Source organism: Nannobrachium achirus (assembly GCF_963921795.1).
Source record: "Nannobrachium achirus genome assembly, chromosome: 1".
Taxonomy (NCBI): Eukaryota; Metazoa; Chordata; class Actinopteri; order Myctophiformes; family Myctophidae; genus Nannobrachium; species Nannobrachium achirus.
Window position 1 is genome coordinate 81,609,181 of NC_137810.1, and position 22,616 is coordinate 81,631,796.

The 22,616-nt window shown below is 43.1% G+C and overlaps 1 protein-coding gene across 1 annotated transcript in view; it reads left to right on the top strand.

Annotated features, from left to right (window-relative positions):
- Positions 1 to 11,293: 11,293 nt before the first annotated feature.
- Positions 11,294 to 22,616, top strand: part of LOC308290108 (protein NLRC3-like) — a gene marked incomplete at both ends in the record, with an annotated part of 31,375 nt that continues 20,052 nt past the window's right edge. Inside the window, 2 exons of the mRNA XM_080731883.1 lie at positions 11,294 to 11,723; positions 12,708 to 13,089. Of these exons, the coding sequence (XP_080588009.1) occupies positions 11,294 to 11,723; positions 12,708 to 13,089 (812 nt within the window). The remainder of the gene's footprint in view (positions 11,724 to 12,707; positions 13,090 to 22,616) is intronic.

Here is a 22,616-nt window from a genome sequence, read left to right on the forward strand (position 1 = left end):
CTTTGCATGTATGATTTAGAGGCCGAAGAATAATTTGCATAAAACCGCAATATTGATTGAATTATTAAAAAATTATATTTCACTTTAAAAGAAATCCGACCAGACAGTTTGACCGTATTGGTCCAAAGTTCATGTGAAAAAAGTTTTGTGCACTTGACGCGAAAATCCCAGGAGGAGATAGATTTTTACTGTTTTTCATATAATTCCGAATTGTGGGAGACCTAAAGGTCAGAGGTCAAAAGTTAGAGGGTAAAAGTTGTTCGGCATGAGGAGACGCATAAGTGTATACAGGTTTCATGGCTGTATGTATAACACAGCATGAGCTATACCTGTTCAAAGATCGCACTTTCGAAGGCTTCCTACAGCGCCACCATTTGGCCGATTGCTATAGAAAATAATAGCACACTTCGCCACTGTAAACTGAACACATTGATGTTTTTATTTTCATTTTCTCACTAAGTATGTAGGAGTAGAACGGAACCGAAGATCCCGTCTACAGTATACTAGATAAATAAATAAATAATGACAATATCTAAAGTGTGCTCGCCAGTTACTGGCGAGCCCACAATTATGTTATTATTTAACCCTATAAGTGACGTGTGTATTTGGTATAATTATTTATGACCTTTTATGACGGAAAACCTGCTGCTTCAGCGTTGCACTCTGCAGTCTTTTCCCACTCGGCTGAAACCTTGTTGGTTTCATTGTGAGTGTAAGTGTCGAGTGTCTCCCTGTTCTTCTATTGTGATATTTCAATTCTGTGGTGCAGTAGGACACCTGTTGGTTGACAAGAGCTACTGCATGCATCTGCAACTACTGTAGTCTCATCATTATGATGGTGATATTGTTGTTCATCTACTGTAGTCTCATCATTATGATGGTGATATTGTTGTTCATCTACTGTAGTCTCAGCATTATGATGGTGATATTGTTGCCTCATAGCAGCTCACAGTTAATATTTCAACGTATCATCCTATGTCAATGTCATCTATCTATAAATGCGAGAAGTCTCTGTTTGTGTGTCTGTCTGTAATCCGCGTATCTCGAGAACCGTTCGTCCCACCGGCTTCAGATTCGGCACGCGCGTTCCCCGCCGCGGCACGGAGTGCAGTGCCGGGTCTCGACCCGACCCGACGCGTGGTTTTCCCGAACCGGCGCGAAACGTTCGGAATCTCCTTATGCGGGGTTGATTGTTGACATCAGGCTGTTCCGGAGGAAATCGGCGAAAGCTCTGACTCATTGTGACATCACTTCATAAAAGGCTCTGACATCACGTACGCCACATGAGTCAACAAAAAATCTCTGTGAGTGTGTATGTATGTATGTAATCCGCATATCTCGAGAACCGTTCGTCCCACGGGCACGCGCGTTCTCCATATATGGGCATAAAATGAATGCCCCCATATATGGGCATAAAATGGATTGCAGACAGACAGATACAGATATCTCCATATATGGACATAAATGGACAGAGGCAAACAGATGGTCAAAGATCTCCATATATGGGCATAAAATGGACGCAGACAGACAGATACAGATATCTCCATATATGGGCATAAATGGACACAGGCAAACAGATGTTCAAAACGGGTCCTATGACAACAGGTATAATGAGGTTTGCATTAAAGGGGGAACCGGCACTGTGTCTGCAACACAGTTGGAGGCACAGACAGATACTCCATATATGGGCATAAAATGGACGCAGATAGACAGATATCTCCATATATGGGCATAAAATGGACCCAGAACTATAACTGCAGTGATCTCCATATATGGACATAAAATGGACGCCGACAGACAGACAGACAGATACAGATATCTCCATATATGGGCATAAATGGACACAGGCAGACAGATGGTCAAAACGGGTCCTATGAAAACAGGTATAATGGGGTTTGCATTAAAGGGCGGGGCATTCATTCCCTATTTACATTACATGAGTCAACAAAAAATCTCTGAATATCTCCTATAGCATATGGGCATAAAATGGACGCAGAATCACAAAGATCTCCATATACGGGCATAAAGGGACACAGACAGACGGATACAGAGATCTCCATAAATGGGCATAAAATGGACGCAAATGGCATATATGGGCATAAAATGTACGCAGAATCACAAAGATCTCCATATACGGGCATAAAGGGACACAGACAGACAGATACAGAGATCTCCATATATGGGCATGAAATGGACGCAAATAGACAGATGTCTCCATATATGGGCATATGGGCATAAAATGGACCCAGAACTATATCTGCAGTGATCTCCATATATGGACATAAAATGGACGCTGACAGACAGACAGATAACAGATATCTCCATATATGGGCATAAATGGACACAGGCAGACAGATGGTCAAAACGGGTCCTATGAAAACAGGTATAATGGAGTTTGCATTAAAGGGCGGGGCATTCATTCCCTATTTACATTACATGAGTCAACAAAAAATCTCTGAATATCTCCATATATAGCATATATGGGCATAAAATGGACGCAGAATCAGAAAGATCTCCATATACGGGCATAAAGGGACACAGACAGACGGATACAGAGATCTCCATAAATGGGCATAAAATGGACGCAAATGGCATATATGGGCATAAAATTTACGCAGAATCACAAAGATCTCCATATACGGGCATAAAGGGACACAGACAGACAGATACAGAGATCTCCATATATGGGCATGAAATGGACGCAAATAGACAGATGTCTCCATATATGGGCAGACAGACAGATACAGATATCTCCATATATGGACATAAATGGACAGAGGCAAACAGATGGTCAAAGATCTCCATATATGGGCATAAAATGGACGCAGACAGACAGATACAGATATCTCCATATATGGGCATAAATGGACACAGGCAAACAGATGTTCAAAACGGGTCCTATGACAACAGGTATAATGAGGTTTGCATTAAAGGGGGAACCGGCACTGTGTCTGCAACACAGTTGGAGGCACAGACAGATACTCCATATATGGGCATAAAATGGACGCAGATAGACAGATATCTCCATATATGGGCATAAAATGGACCCAGAACTATAACTGCAGTGATCTCCATATATGGACATAAAATGGACGCCGACAGACAGACAGACAGATACAGATATCTCCATATATGGGCATAAATGGACACAGGCAGACAGATGGTCAAAACGGGTCCTATGAAAACAGGTATAATGGGGATTGCATTAAAGGGCGGGGCATTCATTCCCTATTTACATTACATGAGTCAACAAAAAATCTCTGAATATCTCCATATATAGCATATATGGGCATAAAATGGACGCAGAATCACAAAGATCTCCATATACGGGCATAAAGGGACACAGACAGACGGATACAGAGATCTCCATAAATGGGCATAAAATGGACGCAAATGGCATATATGGGCATAAAATGTACGCAGAATCACAAAGATCTCCATATACGGGCATAAAGGGACACAGACAGACAGATACAGAGATCTCCATATATGGGCATGAAATGGACGCAAATAGACAGATATCTCCATATATGGGCATATGGGCATAAAATGGACCCAGAACTATATCTGCAGTGATCTCCATATATGGACATAAAATGGACGCTGACAGACAGACAGATAACAGATATCTCCATATATGGGCATAAATGGACACAGGCAGACAGATGGTCAAAACGGGTCCTATGAAAACAGGTATAATGGGGTTTGCATTAAAGGGCGGGGCATTCATTCCCTATTTACATTACATGAGTCAACAAAAAATCTCTGAATATCTCCATATATAGCATATATGGGCATAAAATGGACGCAGAATCACAAAGATCTCCATATACGGGCATAAAGGGACACAGACAGACGGATACAGAGATCTCCATAAATGGGCATAAAATGGACGCAAATGGCATATATGGGCATAAAATTTACGCAGAATCACAAAGATCTCCATATACGGGCATAAAGGGACACAGACAGACAGATACAGAGATCTCCATATATGGGCATGAAATGGACGCAAATAGACAGATGTCTCCATATATGGGCAGACAGACAGATACAGATATCTCCATATATGGACATAAATGGACAGAGGCAAACAGATGGTCAAAGATCTCCATATATGGGCATAAAATGGACGCAGACAGACAGATACAGATATCTCCATATATGGGCATAAATGGACACAGGCAAACAGATGTTCAAAACGGGTCCTATGACAACAGGTATAATGAGGTTTGCATTAAAGGGGGAACCGGCACTGTGTCTGCAACACAGTTGGAGTCACAGACAGATACTCCATATATGGGCATAAAATGGACGCAGAACTATAACTGCAGTGATCTCCATATATGGACATAAAATGGACGCCGACAGACAGACAGACAGATAACAGATATCTCCATATATGGGCATAAATGGACACAGGCAGACAGATGGTCAAAACGGGTCCTATGAAAACAGGTATAATGGGGTTTGCATTAAAGGGCGGGGCATTCATTCCCTATTTACATTACATGAGTCAACAAAAAATCTCTGAATATCTCCATAGCATATATGGGCATAAAATGGATGCAGAATCACAAAGATCTCCATATACGGGCATAAAGGGACACAGACAGACGGATACAGAGATCTCCATAAATGGGCATAAAATGGACGCAAATGGCATATATGGGCATAAAATGTATGCAGAATCACAAAGATCTCCATATACGGGCATAAAGGGACACAGACAGACAGATACAGAGATCTCCATATATGGGCATGAAATGGACGCAAATAGACAGATATCTCCATATATGGGCATATGGGCATAAAATGGACCCAGAACTATATCTGCAGTGATCTCCATATATGGACATAAAATGGACGCTGACAGACAGACAGATAACAGATATCTCCATATATGGGCATAAATGGACACAGGCAGACAGATGGTCAAAACGGGTCCTATGAAAACAGGTATAATGGGGTTTGCATTAAAGGGCGGGGCATTCATTCCCTATTTACATTACATGAGTCAACAAAAAATCTCTGAATATCTCCATATATAGCATATATGGGCATAAAATGGACGCAGAATCACAAAGATCTCCATATACGGGCATAAAGGGACACAGACAGACGGATACAGAGATCTCCATAAATGGGCATAAAATGGACGCAAATGGCATATATGGGCATAAAATTTACGCAGAATCACAAAGATCTCCATATACGGGCATAAAGGGACACAGACAGACAGATACAGAGATCTCCATATATGGGCATGAAATGGACGCAAATAGACAGATATCTCCATATATGGGCATATGGGCATAAAATGGACCCAGAACTATATCTGCAGTGATCTCCATATATGGACATAAAATGGACGCTGACAGACAGACAGATAACAGATATCTCCATATATGGGCATAAATGGACACAGGCAAACAGATGGTCAAAACGGGTCCTATGACAACAGGTATAATGGGGTTTGCATTAAAGGGCGGGGCATTCATTCCCTATTTACATCGTTCCCGAGTTGGCCAGGTCGCCGACTAGACGCTGGGCCGCCCAAGCTTCTAGTATTAATAATACAGAATGAGATTGAAATATTACTGACACTGTTCTAGAAGTGTGTGTGTGTGTGTGTGTGTGTGTGTGTGTGTGTGTGTGTGTGTGTGTGTGTGTGTGTGTGTGTGTGTGTGTGTGTGTTTTGTACATTCATTCATTAATCATTTACTATTTTCTGCTAACCTTGACAGGTTAAATAAAGACCAAAGATGAGTGAGTGTGTGGAGAGAGAGGAGGAGGAGGGAAGAGACAAACATCTCATCCACAGAGCAGAGTCTCCAACAGCCAGCTGTGGGTCTAAAGATGAACCTGGACCTCCACGCTTAAAGTAAGACAATCCTAGGGTGACCATACGTCCTCTTTTGCCCGGACATGTCCTCTTTTAGGGGGCTGTCCGGCCTGTCCGGGGGGGTTTTATAAATTCCTTCAAATGTCCGGGGTTTCGCGCATATCACAGTTAAAGCACGAGCATTTACAATGCAAGTTCAATGGTTCGTTTGGAAACACACTGTGAGAGGCGAGTTTCCACCCCTAACCCCGGAACGTGTATTATTCATACTACTCTCTGCCTGCGCTGCGATCCCTCCCTCGCGTGTATCAAAACAGCGGCGCAGTTCGGCCAGTGGAGACGCCCCTCTCGTTCCCCACTGGCCGAACTGCGCCGCTGTTTTGATACACGCCCCTCCCTCAGCCTGTCTCGCTTTCAGATCAGAGGCAGAGCAGCGCGAGCTCGGCAGTCGGCAGCATCGCTCTGCTAACGCAATTAATGCTGTTTCACTGATGAAATGCACACAAAGTGCCAGTGACCAACAATGAGAAGCAGAGCGTTCTGCCAGCAAAGCTGGTACTCTTCTGTGTCTATTTAGGCATTTACAAATAAAAAATATTCTGCTTCAAGCCCATATCAACACTGCAAAGTAGTCTACAAGACAGTCTGTGCGAGGTGAGAGCTCTTCCGCTAACTAAATTGACAGAATCTTTTGTACAACCTTGTAAAGCAGAACGGCGGTTTGGGTTACCTCTCGTTACAAAGCTGAACGTTCATACAGGAGTCAAAAGGCATACTTTATCAGTGGATCTCATTCTCTAGCCTATAGATTTGTAAAGGGTCCAATTGGAACCCCCTCAAAAATGAATACATAACTAATAACATAATTGAGCTGTAAACTAGTACTATAAATTATTTTGGGAAAAAAAGAAAAGAAAAAAAGATATATATATGTGTGTGTGTGTGTGTGTGTGTGTGTGTGTGTGTGTGTGTGTGTGTGTGTGTGTGTGTGTGTGTGTGTGTGCGTGCGTGCGCGCGTGTGTGCGTGTGTGTGTCCTCTTTTTGGATTTTCAGAATATGGTCACCCTAGACAATCCTCCTCCACACACAATGGCAGTGGTGTAAAGTAACTAAGTACATTTACTTAAGTTCTGTTCTTAAGTACACTTTTGAGGTATTCATGGGTATTTCCAATTTTACTTCTACTCCACTACATCTTGGATTTTACTTTTACTCCACTACAATTATTTGACAACATTAGTTATGGCTTTTTAAGAAAGTCCAAAGCAAAGCCCATAGACCTTATTCACACTGCGGCCATCTTGTATCACATGACCACATGGGGTGGCAGCCTGCATTACAAACCATTGTAAACAATGGAGCGATGGTCCCAAAATATGAGTTTTGTTCAACCAATTTCTTTTGACCAAATTGACAAATGGGCAGATGACAACATCAACATCCCCTAAAGGATTAAAATAATCCGCAATATTCATTGCAATATTACTCTGTGCAAAGACTTGCTACAGTATCTGTGCAGACTAGTGCTTGCTCTGCCATCATATTAACTTACTGTATCGTGATTTTTGCATATTAATCAAGAACAATTTAACATCAAATAGTTAATATAATGGCGATTTATTTTGAGGCTGGAGATGGGGGGGGGGGGGGGGGGGGGGAATTGGGAAATGATCTGAACTTTCCTCCACTTGGGGACATCATCTGCATTATCATTCAGGACATGATCATTGTATGAATATTGTTGTGATTCCAGAAGTGTTGACCACAGAGCAGAGTCTCCAACACCCAGCTGTGTGTCTATGAAGAGTGACGCGTCTATGGGAATACCTCCTGTCTTCAGTGAACCTGGACCTCCACACTCACAGTATGTCAATCCTCCTGAGCTTCTTAAACTGTAGCTTACTGTATGTGGGAGCCGCGGGAGAAGAGAAACACTCCCATTTCTAGTGATATTTTATCAGAGAACAAGAACACGATTCCTGGGCAGAATCTCCACTTTTGTCAACAAAAGTGCCCTCAGGACTCTTGCTGGGGCCCTCATTCAGTCCCACTTTGACTACGCTTGCACCTCATGGTACTCCAACATCAAAGAATCACTAAAGACTAAGCTCCAAACCTCCCAAAACAAACTGATTGGGCTACTTCTCGACCTGGGGCCCATGACCCATGTTTCTCCCACACATTTTGCTAGCCTAAGATGGCTCTGCGTTGAAGACAGAGTTAAACAACTAAAAATGGGAGTGACTTTAAAAATAGTCAACGTAAATCTGCCCTCCATCCCCTAAGTACCCGCATATCTGACCAAACATCTCCAAAAAGTTAGCGACACCCACAATATGATATGATATAGTACTTTATCACAACCACTAGGCCTGGGGCGGTATCGTCATTTTGTTACCGCGATTACCGTCTTCCCATTTACCGCCGGTACTGCGGTAATTACCGCACCCCCGTATCTATTAATTAAGGTTCGGCGATAAGCCAAAATATTGCAATCATCTTCCCAAAAGTCGCCTCTCCACAGCCTGACTGCCCGAGTTATACTTCTCCGTACATCACAGCGGGTATGGCTTTGAAAGGAGCAGATCTACAAGCTCACAACACATCGCATCCGAGACGCGTTCTGAGCTTTTAGATCTGCACTGTCGGGTTACCATAGTAACGTAGGCTAGCTACTTGGGCTTTTCAGACACAAACAGCTGTGTGAACAAACGAGAAGAAGACGGGTAGTCAGATCGTGTACAGTGATTCTGTAAACTCACGTCACGTCTCAACTCTCAAATCGCAGTGATTGAGTGCTGCTGTATACAGGTTTTAGTTACAAGACTTGACAGAAAAGGTTATAAAATCGCAGACGCGCCGCCGGACGGGGCACAACGTGCGACGCGGTGGAAAAAGTAAAATAGTTTCATTTTCGGTTTTAGTCCACGCGGCCCGCGCTCCGCCAGTAATCCGTATGTGTAGTGTTATGGGTTCAGTTGTGTAACTGATACATCACCGCCGCCTAGTGGCCTTAATGCAGAATGACCTGTATGACACGTTAGTTGAATAAAGCCAGCATATTGACAGCACGTCGTTGTCCGAGCTCTCATTGTTACACTAGTAACCAGTACAGCCAGCACAACATAACATGGTGTCAGAAGACGGAGTTCATGACAAAAACTGCCTGTGAGACGTTTTTTGTGAGCAAGGACCTGCAAGGACTATTATTTTTTGTACAGCTTGGCTGCTACACTGAGGAGCTAACAGGCTAAGAAGCTAGGTGGCTAACAGGCTACCACATGTGAGTGAGGAGTGAGTGGACGCCTAGAGAAAAGGGGAACCACAGATTGAACTATCACCACCATGGAACGCTTGCAGCCACCACCACACTTTGATTTCACAAGGGCAGAGGAATGGCCCAAGTGGATCAGAAGATTTGAAAGGTTCAGGATTGCATCTGGCCTAGACCAACAGTCAGAAGGAAATCAGGTGAATACTCTCATCTATACAATGGGGGACGAAGCTGAGGATGTGATAACTTCACTTAGCATGACAGCTGAGGAGGCTGGTAAATATGATACAGTTAAAGCAAAACTGGACACACATTTTGTGGTTCGCAGAAATGTGATTTTTGAAAGAGCTAAATTCAACATGAGACAGCAAGAGGCTGGAGAATCTGTGGAGAGCTTCATTACAGCACTGCACTGTTTATCTGAGCACTGTGGTTATGGACAGCTGCATGACGAGATGATACGTGACAGAATAGTTGTAGGGCTGAGGGACAAAAGACTGTCTGAGCAACTTCAAATGGATGCTGATCTAACCTTGGCTAAAGCTGTCACTCGTGTCCGCCAAAGTGAACTTGTTAAAAAGCAGCAGGATATGCTTAAAAGCAACTTCAAAGCGGAGACCACAGGAGCCAATATGGACAGTGTTCGTATGCAACAGCGCCCATTCAACAGAGAGAGAAATAACAAACCACAGCAACAAGGCAAAATGCAATTTCAAAGGAAGAATGTGCAACCTCAGTCTCAGGTACAGGGGGACACACAGTGGTGTAAGTGGTGTGGGAGAACACCAAGACATAGCAAACAGCAATGCCCAGCCAAAGATGCAGCCTGTAAGAATTGCAATAAAAAAGGACATTATGCAAAGGTGTGCCGGTCTGGGGCAGTCAGAGAGGTCCATGCCACCAGTGAAGAGGAAACTGAGATAGCTTTCTTGGGCTCAGTCAGTGCACAGGAAACAGAGGAAGCATGGAGAGTAAAGATCAAAGTGAATGACCATGAATCAGAATTCAGAATCGATACAGGTGCTGATGTAACCGCTCTACCAGAATCTGTGTACCAGGCACATGGACAGTTTCCAGAACTGATAAAATCAGACAGAGCCCTTTATGGAGCTGGGAGGAACCGTCTGCATGTGGCAGGAAAATTCACAGCGACTCTGAAAACAAATAGCAAGAGCACTGTACAAGATGTCTATGTGGTCACAACCCTGAAGTCTGGCCTACTGGGGCGCGCAGCAAGTGTGGCGCTGGGACTAGTGGCCAGGGTGGAGACCATATCACTGGACTCCACCAAAGCAGTGAAAGAGCAATTCCCTAAGCTGTTTACAGGATTAGGCAAACTAGAAGGGGAATATAAAATAGAGCTCGAGCCTGATGCAAAACCGTTTGCTCTGACAACTCCAAGGAGAGTCCCATTACCGCTTATGCCCAAAGTGAAGCAGGAGCTTGCACGAATGGAAGAAATGGAGGTGATCTCCAGGGTCGAACAACCAACAGATTGGTGCGCTGGTATGGTCACCGTTCCTAAACCAAACCAGAACGAGGTGCGTATATGTGTCGACTTAACAAAACTGAATGACTCAGTAAAGAGAGAGAGGCATATGCTTCCCGCAGTTGAACACACACTGGGACAATTAGAGGGGGCAAAAATATTTTCCAAACTCGATGCTAATTCTGGGTTTTGGCAAATTCCCTTAGCCAAGGAGTCTGCACTGCTCACGACATTCATTACACCATTTGGCAGATTCTGCTTTAATCGGCTGTGCTTTGGAATCTCATCCGCACCTGAGCACTTCCAAAAGCGAATGTCTCAGATCCTAGAAGGCTTAGAGGGAGTCATATGCCAGATGGACGACATACTTGTGTATGCACAGACACAGGCCCTTCACAATACAAACCTGCACGCAGTACTCAAACGGCTGGAAGAAGCAGGTGTCACACTGAAACCTGAAAAGTGTGTATTCTCCACAGACCGTGTGAAATTCCTTGGTCAGATAATTGATGCTACAGGAGTCAAAGCAGATCCTGATAAAGTGAAAGCAGTTACTGACATGAAAGAACCAACTGATGTGAGTGGGGTCAGGAGATTCCTTGGGATGGTGAATCACCTTGGAAAATACCTCCCGCACTTAGCTGACAAAACACAGCCACTCCGTGATCTGTTGAGAGCAAAGAATATGTGGACCTGGGGACCAATGCAACAGAGGGCTTTTGATGACATCAAAAAGACACTCAGTTCACCTCCAGGCCTAGCACTCTACAACTCCAAAGCAGACACAGTGGTTTCAGCTGATGCCTCATCATTTGGATTGGGAGCAGTACTACTGCAGAGACAAAATGACCAACTCAAACCAGTCGCATATGCATCCAGAGCGCTCACCGACACAGAGCAGCGGTACGCACAAATTGAAAAAGAGGCTTTGGCTATTACATGGGCGTGCGAGCGATTCTCAGACTTCCTGGTGGGAATCACATTCCATGTAGAGACTGACCACAAACCGCTGGTGCCACTGCTGGGAGCGAAGAACCTGGATGAGCTGCCTGTTCGTATACAGAGACTCAGAATGAGACTGATGAGATTTTCATATTCCATCTCCCATGTTGCAGGTAAAAACATAGCCACTGCTGATGTCCTGTCTAGAGCACCCGTGGGGAGAGTGAGCGACACACAGCAGGAGACAGAGTTAGACCTGTATGTAAACATGATAATGTCTAGCCTGCCAGCAACAGATAAAAAGTTGGAGGAGATTAAGAGACACCAGGAGAATGATGACATGCTCAGAGAAGTGAGAAAGTACTGCACTGAGGGGTGGCCGGACAGATTCTCACTTGATAGAGCATTCCTACCTTACCAACAGTTTGCAGGCCAGCTTACGGTGCAAGATGGACTGTTACTGAAAGGTAGTAGACTAGTTATACCAAAGTCACTGCAAACTGACATACTACAGAAACTGCATGTAGGACACCAGGGCATAACGAAGTGCCGAGAGCGAGCCAAACAGTCAGTCTGGTGGCCTGGATTAAGCATGCAGCTACAGAAGATGGTGGAGAGATGTGACATTTGTGCAAGGGAGAGGGTTAACTTCAAAGAGACTCTACTGCCGACCGAGTTTCCAGACAGGCCATGGGCTACAGTGGGAACTGATCTGTTTGAGTGGAGGAGCAACCACTACTTGGTAGTAGTAGATTACTTTTCTCGCTACATGGAGATTGCTAAGCTCACTTCAACCACGTCAGTAGCAGTAATTGAACACCTCAAATCCATTTTCTCTAGATGGGGTTGCCCGTTTATTCTGAAAAGTGATAATGGGCCCCAGTACTCTTCTGATAACTTTAAGCAATTCGCAGCCGCATGGGGATTCACTCACATCACCTCTAGTCCCAGATTTCCACAAAGTAATGGAGAGGCAGAGCGTGCTGTGAGGACAATCAAAGATCTCCTGGACAAAGCAGAAGACCCATACATGGCACTGATGGCTTACAGAGCTACACCATTAGCAAATGGGTACAGTCCAGCAGAACTGCTCATGGGCAGGAGGATTAGAACTACTGTTCCTGTCATCCCATCCTCTCTTGATCCGAAATGGGCAGACATCCCAAAACTGAAGGAAGGAGAGGAGAACAGCAGACAGAGACAGCAGATGAACTTCAACAGGAGACACAGAGCACATGATCTGCCAGGTCTACAACAAGGTGATCATGTGTGGGTCGCAGACACCAGAGAGAAGGGGACAGTGTTGGCGAGGTCGGACATGCCACGATCCTACATCATCGAGACGCCCAGGGGAATCCTGCGCCGGAATCGCAGCCACCTTGTCAGCACACCCGTGGGTCCCACCAGACCAGCTGATCTTCCAGACATCCTACCAGACGGCGATCCAGGGGGGCGTCAACCAGCGGAGCTGCGCCAACCGCGTCCACCGAGTCCGGAGGCTGGGAGACGCTACCCGGCGAGAGAGAGAAGACCACCGGGGTACCTGAAAGACTTTGAGGTTACTTAGCAGGTACTCTCGATTGTCTGAGTGATTATTGGGGCAGAATAATCCCCACACTCAGCTGAAGGTTTGGGCAGTCTACCCCGCCTTCATAGATAGGTTAATGTTGTTTGGATATTATTAAGCTGGTTGATTTTGTGTTTGATAAGTAAAAAAAAAAAGAGAATGTCATACTGTAGTTGTTAAATTTGGTAAAGTTAAACTAAGTAAAGTGAATAACTGAAATGTATCTAATTTAAGTTGAATGGGGGAATGTGTATTGGAAAAAACAAAGTTAAGTAAAAACAAACATTTCCATTTATTGTTTATACTCAGAAAGGGGGATGTAGTGTTATGGGTTCAGTTGTGTAACTGATACATCACCGCCGCCTAGTGGCCTTAATGCAGAATGACCTGTATGACACGTTAGTTGAATAAAGCCAGCATATTGACAGCACGTCGTTGTCCGAGCTCTCATTGTTACACTAGTAACCAGTACAGCCAGCACAACATAACATATGAATAAAAAAAAGATATGCCACAACACAAGATTAACATCCTTGTGTCGAGTGGATTACAGAGAAAGTTTATGCTGCTCCGTCATAGTTGTGCTCCGTACTCTCCTGCCCTGTGCACTGTGTGCAGGTCTGTGTCTGAGTGACATGTGGCTTCCAAACATGTGGTACACGGCCCAGAGCAGAGCGGCATGGAGCGCATGCGGTCCTCGCTTCTCCACCGTTTTAAAACTCGCTTGTTTTCCAATAAAAAATATACGTTTTTTTGTCTTTTTTACCGCGGTAAGCACACTGACACCGCGGTAGAACTCGGTATAGCGCGGTACGGCGGTACGGCGGTTACCGCCCCCAACCCTAACAACCACAACACCAGAGGGAGCGCACACAATGACCTGATAACACAAATCCATAAGACAGATATGGGTAAATTCTCCTTCTACAACACTGCCACCCAGGTGTGGAATTCCTTGACTACCTCCCTTAAAACATGTAGCTCGCTGGCATCCTTCAAAACTGCCCTGAAAACTTACCTTTCATGAGGCCAGAGAAGGAGGTAGTTATCACTTCTCCCATAGACAGGTGAAAACTCACCTTTCAGGAGGCCAGAGAAGGAGGTAGTTATCACTTCTCCCATAGACAGGTGAAAACTCACCTTTCAGGGGGCCAGAGAAGGAGGTAGTTGTCACTTCTCCCATAGACAGGTGAAAACTCACCTTTCAGGAGGCCAGAGAAGGAGGTAGTTGTCACTTCTCCCATAGACAGGCCAGAAGTGAGCACCCCCACCTTTACCTTAGCCCCACCCCCTTGTTTCCCCAATCCTGTACATATAGTGTTTTTATAACTGTGATATTATTGAATGTTTTCTTTGCTTGCTATTTATTATGTCCATTAATTAAATACTGAGGGCTTTCAAAAATAAAAAAGACCGTAAAAGGTCTTATTTGAGATGTTCCTTTTAGGCAGGGTGTTTAACTGTACTTGTACTGTACTACATTTATATTGTATTGACTATACTTTTACTGTTCTCCATTTTTGTCCAACCAGTAAGACTCCCTAATCGGGAGATAAGCGACCGTCAGGTCGCAGCGTGATTTTAGGGCAAAATGTGTAGGAGCAGTGTCCAAAAATGTGATGGTGGCGCTATATGGGAAAGATCCATGTTGATGAGATGAGTGTAGACATACTGTGTACCGATTTGCGTGATTTTAGGGCAAAATCTGTAGGAGTAGTGTCCAAAAAAGTGTTTTAAAAAATCGGCCTGAAGGTGGCGCTAAATGGGACAGATCCATGTTGATGACATGAGTGTAGACATACTGTGTACCGATTTGCGTGATTTTTGGCCAAAGATTGTAGGAGCTGTGTCCATAAATGTGTTTTGCAAGAACTGGCCTCATGGTGGCGCTATAAGAGGGTCATGTGAGCATTGATGCTTTGTGGTTGTGGTTTGGCAGGCAAGGAGTGTGTGTGCAAAATTTGGCATGGATCGGGGCAACGGTTGCGGAGATATGAGCAGGGGAAAAGTGTGATGTGTGACGTGTGACAGACAGACAGACAGACAGACAGACAGACAGACAGACAGACAGACAGACAGACAGCTGGTCGAGGTTTTAACAATACAGAATCTATAACAAACAGACTCTTTCATTCACATGATCATTGTATGAATATTGTTGTGATTCCAGAAGTGTTGACCACAGAGCAGAGTCTCCAACACCCAGCTGTGTGTCTATGAAGAGTGATGCGTCTATGAGAACACCTCCTGTCTTCAGTGAACCTGGACCTCCACACACACAGTATGTCAATCCTCCTATTATACAATACACACTATGCAAACTTCTAATAAAGTCTTCAAACTATAACACTATACAATATACACAACGCTATAAAACAACAAAGTAATGTGACAATAATGTGCAAATAATGGATAAAAACAAGACACAGTCTAATAATCCCCTTTCATGCTGTATTCATAGCAGTGGTTCTCAACCTTTTCAGGCCGTGAACCCCAAAATAATCATATTTGAATCGGAGACCCCCAAAATAATCATATTTGAACTGGAGAACTCAAAATAATCGTATTTGAACTGGAGACCCCAAAATAATCATATTTGAATCAGAGACCCCCAAAATAATCATATTTGAACTGGAGAACCCAAAATAATCGTATTTGAACTGGAGACCCCAAAATAATCATATTTGAATCGGGGGACCCCATACCCTGACTTGCAATGTAGTAGTTGAGGCATTACATTTAGTTTCACTTGGTTCCATATATACAGTAAATAGAGTGAACATAAAAGATCTACAAGCTGACAATGCCTTGAGATGTGAGGTGTTGTGAGCTTGTAGATCGGCTATTTTCAACATCCTTGCTTCTATTTGACAATCTGTCTAATTTGACCAATTCTTCCTTTTTTGTATAGTTTGTTGATTACCATTCACAGCGTCAGAATGGACACGTATGACAATAACGTTCATCAAACGGAAACAAAGAACGTTCAGTTCACATTCGCTCAAAATATGAACGTGTTCATGAACGATCGTTCATTGAGCGTGTTCGGGTACAACCCTGATATTATGTACACTCATGTTGATCTACTGTATGGCTCTATTTTAATACATTTTACTGCTTTCCAGTGATATTTTATCACAATGTTTTTCCTGTTACTTCAAGATGGAGTTTTACTCTCTTGTAAAATACAATGTAACAATACAGAATCTATAACAAACAGACTCTTTCATTCACATGATCATTGTATGAATATTGCTGTGATTCCAGAAGTGTTGACCACAGAGCAGAGTCTCCAACACCCAGCTGTGTGTCTATGAAGAGTGACGCGTCTATGGGAATACCTCCTGTCTTCAGTGAACCTGGACCTCCACACACACAGTATGTCAATCCTCCTGAGCTTCTTAAACTGTAGCTTACTGTATGTGGGAGCCGCGGGAGAAGAGAAACACTCCCATTTCTAGTGATATTTTATCAGAGAACAAGAATACGATTCCTGGGCAGAATCTCCACTTTTGTCAACAAAAGTGCCCTCAGGACTCTTGCTGGGGCCCTCATTCAGTCCCACTTTGACTACGCTTGCACCTCATGGTACTCCAACATCAAAGAATCACTAAAGACTAAGCTCCAAACCTCCCAAAACAAACTGATTGGGCTACTTCTCGACCTGGGGCCCATGACCCATGTTTCTCCCAGACATTTTGCTAGCCTAAGATGGCTCTGCGTTGAAGACAGAGTTAAACATCCGCGACGCGTTCTGAGCTTTTAGATCTGCACTGTCGGGTTACCATAGTAACGTAGGCTAGCTACTTGGACTTTTCAGACACAAACAGCTGTGTGAACAAACCAGAAGAAGACGGGTAGTCAGATTGTGTACAGTGATTCTGTAAACTCACCTCACGTCTCAACTCTCAAATCGCAGTGATTGAGTGCTGCTGTATACAGGTTTTAGTTACAAGACTTGACAGAAAAGGTTATAAAATCGCAGACGCGCCGCCGGACGGGGCACAACGTGCGACGCGGTGGAAAAAGTAAAATAGTTTCATTTTCGGTTTTAGTCCACGCGGCCCGCGCTCCGCCAGTAATCCGTATGAATAAAAAAAAGATATGCCACAACACAAGATTAACATCCTTGTGTCGAGTGGATTACAGAGAAAGTTCATGCTGCTCCGTCATAGTTGTGCTCCGTACTCTCCTGCCCTGTGCACTGTGTGCAGGTCTGTGTCTGAGTGACATGTGGCTTCCAAACATGTGGTACACGGCCCAGAGCAGAGCGGCATGGAGCGCATGCGGTCCTCACTTCTCCACCGTTTTAAAACTCGCTTGTTTTCCAATAAAAATATACCTTTTTTTGTCTTTTTTACCGCGGTAAGCACACTGACACCGCGGTAGAACTCGGTATAGCGTGGTACGGCGGTTACCGCCCCCAACCCTAACAACCACAACACCAGAGGGAGCGCACACAATGACCTGATAACACAAATCCATAAGACAGATATGGGTAAATTCTCCTTCTACAACACTGCCACCCAGGTGTGGAATTCCTTGACTACCTCCCTTAAAACATGTAGCTCGCTGGCATCCTTCAAAACTGCCCTGAAAACTTACCTTTCATGAGGCCAGAGAAGGAGGTAGTTATCACTTCTCCCATAGACAGGTGAAAACTCACCTTTCAGGAGGCCAGAGAAGGAGGTAGTTATCACTTCTCCCATAGACAGGTGAAAACTCACCTTTCAGGGGGCCAGAGAAGGAGGTAGTTGTCACTTCTCCCATAGACAGGTGAAAACTCACCTTTCAGGAGGCCAGAGAAGGAGGTAGTTGTCACTTCTCCCATAGACAGGCCAGAAGTGAGCACCCCCACCTTTACCTTAGCCCCACCCCCTTGTTTCCCCAATCCTGTACATATAGTGTTTTTATAACTGTGATATTATTGAATGTTTTCTTTGCTTGCTATTCATTATGTCCATTAATTAAATACTGAGGGCTTTCAAAAATAAAAAAGACTGTAAAAGGTCTTATTTGAGATGTTCCTTTTAGGCAGGGTGTTTAACTGTACTTGTACTGTACTACATTTATATTGTATTGACTATACTTTTACTGTTCTCCATTTTTGTCTAACCAGTAAGACTCCCTAATCGGGAGATAAGCGACCGTCAGGTCGCAGCGTGATTTTAGGGCAAAATGTGTAGGAGCAGTGTCCAAAAATGTGATGGTGGCGCTATATGGGAAAGATCCATGTTGATGAGATGAGTGTAGACATACTGTGTACCGATTTGCGTGATTTTAGGGCAAAATCTGTAGGAGTAGTGTCCAAAAAAGTGTTTTTAAAAAAAAATCGGCCTGAAGGTGGCGCTAAATGGGACAGATCCATGTTGATGACATGAGTGTAGACATACTGTGTACCGATTTGCGTGATTTTTGGCCAAAGATTGTAGGAGCTGTGTCCATAAATGTGTTTTGCAAGAACTGGCCTCATGGTGGCGCTATAAGAGGGTCATGTGAGCATTGATGCTTTGTGGTTTGGCAGGCAAGGAGTGTGTGTGCAAAATTTGGCATGGATCGGGGCAACGGTTGCGGAGATATGAGCAGGGGAAAAGTGTGATGTGTGACGTGTGACAGATAGACAGACAGACAGACAGACAGACAGACAGACAGACAGACAGACAGCTGGTCGAGGTTTTAACAATACAGAATCTATAACAAACAGACTCTTTCATTCACATGATCATTGTATGAATATTGTTGTGATTCCAGAAGTCTTCACCACAGAGCAGAGTCTCCAACACCCAGCTGTGTGTCTATGAAGAGTGATGCGTCTATGAGAACACCTCCTGTCTTCAGTGAACCTGGACCTCCACACACACAGTATGTCAATCCTCCTATTATACAATACACACTATGCAAACTTCTAATAAAGTCTTCAAACTATAACACTATACAATATACACAACGCTATAAAACAACAAAGTAATGTGACAATAATGTGCAAATAATGGATAAAAACAAGACACAGTCTAATAATCCCCTTTCATGCTGTATTCATAGCAGTGGTTCTCAACCTTTTCAGGCCGTGAACCCCAAAATAATCATATTTGAATCGGAGACCCCCAAAATAATCATATTTGAACTGTAGAACCCAAAATAATCGTATTTGAACTGGAGACCCCAAAATAATCATATTTGAATCAGAGACCCCCAAAATAATCATATTTGAACTGGAGAACCCAAAATAATCGTATTTGAACTGGAGACCCCAAAATAATCGTATTTGAAATGGAGACCCCAAAATAATCATATTTGAATCGGGGGACCCCATACCCTGACTTGTAATGTAGTAATGTAATGTAGTAGTTGAGGCATTACATTTAGTTTCACTTGGTTCCATATATACAGTAAATAGAGTGAACATAGAAGATCTACAAGCTGACAATGCCTTGAGATGTGAGGTGTTGTGAGCTTGTAGATCGTCTATTTTCAACATCCTTGCTTCTATTTGACAATCTGTCTAATTTGACCATTTCTTCCTTTTTTGTATAGTTTGTTGATTACCATTCACAGCGTCAGAATGGACACGTATGACAATAACGTTCATCAAACGGAAACAAAGAACGTTCAGTTCACATTCGCCCAAAATATGAACGTGTTCATGAACGATCGTTCATTGAGCGTGTTCGGGTACAACCCTGATATTATGTACAGTGTACACTCATGTTGATCTACTGTATGGCTCTATTTTTATACATTTTACTGCTTTCCAGTGATATTTTATCACAATGTTTTTCCTGTTACTTCAAGATGGAGTTTTACTCTCTTGTAAAATACAATGTAACAATACAGAATCTATAACAAACAGACTCTTTCATTCACATGATCATTGTATGAATATTGTTGTGATTCCAGAAGTGTTGACCACAGAGCAGAGTCTCCAACACCCAGCTGTGTGTCTATGAAGAGTGACGCGTCTATGGGAATGCCTCCTGTCTTCAGTGAACCTGGACCTCCACACACACAGTATGTCAATCCTCATGAGCTTCTTAACATGTTAACACGTTCAGAGCAATGAATGTGTTGAGCAAAACTACTCTGCCTGCTCATAAACTACTGTAGTTTACCATGACTCTGTGGGAGTTTAAAGTGAGAGCAAGAGAGGAAACCTCAACCATCTTTAGTATAGAGAGGAGCTGGTAGTTTACATACATACCTCTATAGAGAGGAGCTGGTAGTTTACATACATACCTGTCATAAGTGGTTTCCAACCTTTAAGCCCAAGACCCAAAAGAGAAATTAGACGTTTGCCCGGGAGTCCAGGACCAAACTAGTGAAAATAGCAGAAAGCTCAAAATGTGTCGCTTTGTGCCACGTTGCGAGCTTGTAGATGAAGACATCTCTGAATAAATAAATAAAGATACTGCTGTGACCACAGTAACTACTACTTTATACTAATGATAATACAAATAATCTTTATTGTCCCCGAAGTGAAATTTGTCGCTGTCTTTAAAAAAAAAAAAAAAGAAAAAAAAACAACACATAACACAACACAAACATATCACAAGACAGAACATCAGGTCTCCACTGTACACAGAAAACCATCCTATCGACAGGGGCGAAGCAGTTTGTTTAGTGCAGCGATGGCTGAGGAAACAAAACTAATGATGAACCAACCTTGTACCACTTCAGGGTTCTGTATCTTCACCCTGATGGCATGAGGTGGAAGTAGAGCTAGAGAGGATGATCAGTGTTATTGATATAGTTATTGATACAGAGGATGATCAGTGTTATTGATATAGTTATTGATACAGAGGATGATCAGTGTTATTGATATAGTTATTGATACAGAGGATGATCAGTGTCATTTATTATTGAGTGCTAAGCGTGTGATGGCCTTATTGTTCATACTTCTCTACTGTCCAAAAACACAAAATGACAAGAATAGAGAAACGAAGCCATGTCGTCATTTGTGCGTAATGTCGCCCTCTAGGGGGTTCATGCTGGTATTGTTTTGTATTCAAATCGCCATTGGGGAATCTGCGATGGCCGCATATAAGGACTGTGTTAAAAAAATAAACACACCATGTGCGCGTTTCTGTCAGCGGGGGGTTCTGCATAGTTTATGATATTCATTCATATCTGATATAGCCTGTTGTCAGAGAAAATGTAATCAACGCTGTCCTAAATGTTGGAAACTACAGAGAGACACTCGTGTCTGGGACAGACTGTCGCTGAGAGCATGTCCGCGCACATGGTGTGTTTATATTTTTAACACAGTTCTTATATGCGGTGATCGCAAATTCACCAATGGCGATTTGAATACAAAACAATACCAGCATGAACCCCGTAGAGGGCGACATTTCACGCCATTTCACGGAAGTGACATCACACTTCGATGCTGAATTGGGCAGAATTCCAACAATAAGCAATGGAGATTAATGTTATAACTAACAGTTACAGATCAATAAACAAAAAGATAAATGTCTAAACCAGTCAAACAAAAAGTGCACAATAATATAATGACATGACAGAGTGGACCCTGTTATTGTATATTTATACCAACACCAAACAGTACAGAAACATCCATCAATCAGTGAAGAATGATTATGATAATGATTGTATTTATAAAGCATATTTCCAGACATCACAAAGTGCTTTACAGAGCAGGGTAAAAGAACAACATGATATGTATTTATTGACAATCTACAACAAACGATCAGTGAATAAAAAGTAGGCACACATTTTAAAATAGACACATGCAGATATATATATATATATATATATATATATATATATATATATATATATATATATATATATAAAAAAAATGGCAGGAACAATTTTAGAAAAGGTTTGAACATAGAGGTGGGTTTTTAAAAGGGCTTTAAAAGATGACACTGAATTCACACGTCGTAGGTCAACAGGTAGGGAGTTCCACAGCTGAGGGGCCCAGACTGTGAAAGCCCTGCCACCCTTTGAGACAAGCTGTGCTGTGAGCAGGGGTGTTGCACCAAATCCTGGGCCCTGGGTTCAAGCATTCACTGTGGGCCCCCCATGAATGTTCTTCAGGGGAGGGGTTTAACCCATTTAGACTGGGAACGCATTATTACACGTTATGTTGTGCTATTGACTGTTGAAAAATAGCAGATACTGTATACAAGCTCAAGTGCAGCACAGAGTGCCGTGCTGCAAGCTTGTAGAACTTCTATTTTCTTCTAATCATGAACATTTGTGCAAGTCTGTCAATAGTTTCTTTAAAACCTATGTTTCTGTCAGCGGTGCTCAAACTGTTTCATGTGAAGGACCCCCAAAATGATATGTATTTGGCCATGGACCACCCATCTAAAAATATTTAGCAAACAAAGCTACATTTTATTTCAAATGTTCGCTTAAAAATACTTGCAGTATATTCAAAGATTTGCACACATGTTCACAACTTTTCAAAAATAGCAGATCTACAAGCTCGCAGCGCGGCACTTGGTGCCTCGCTGTGAGCTTGTATATCTGCTATTTT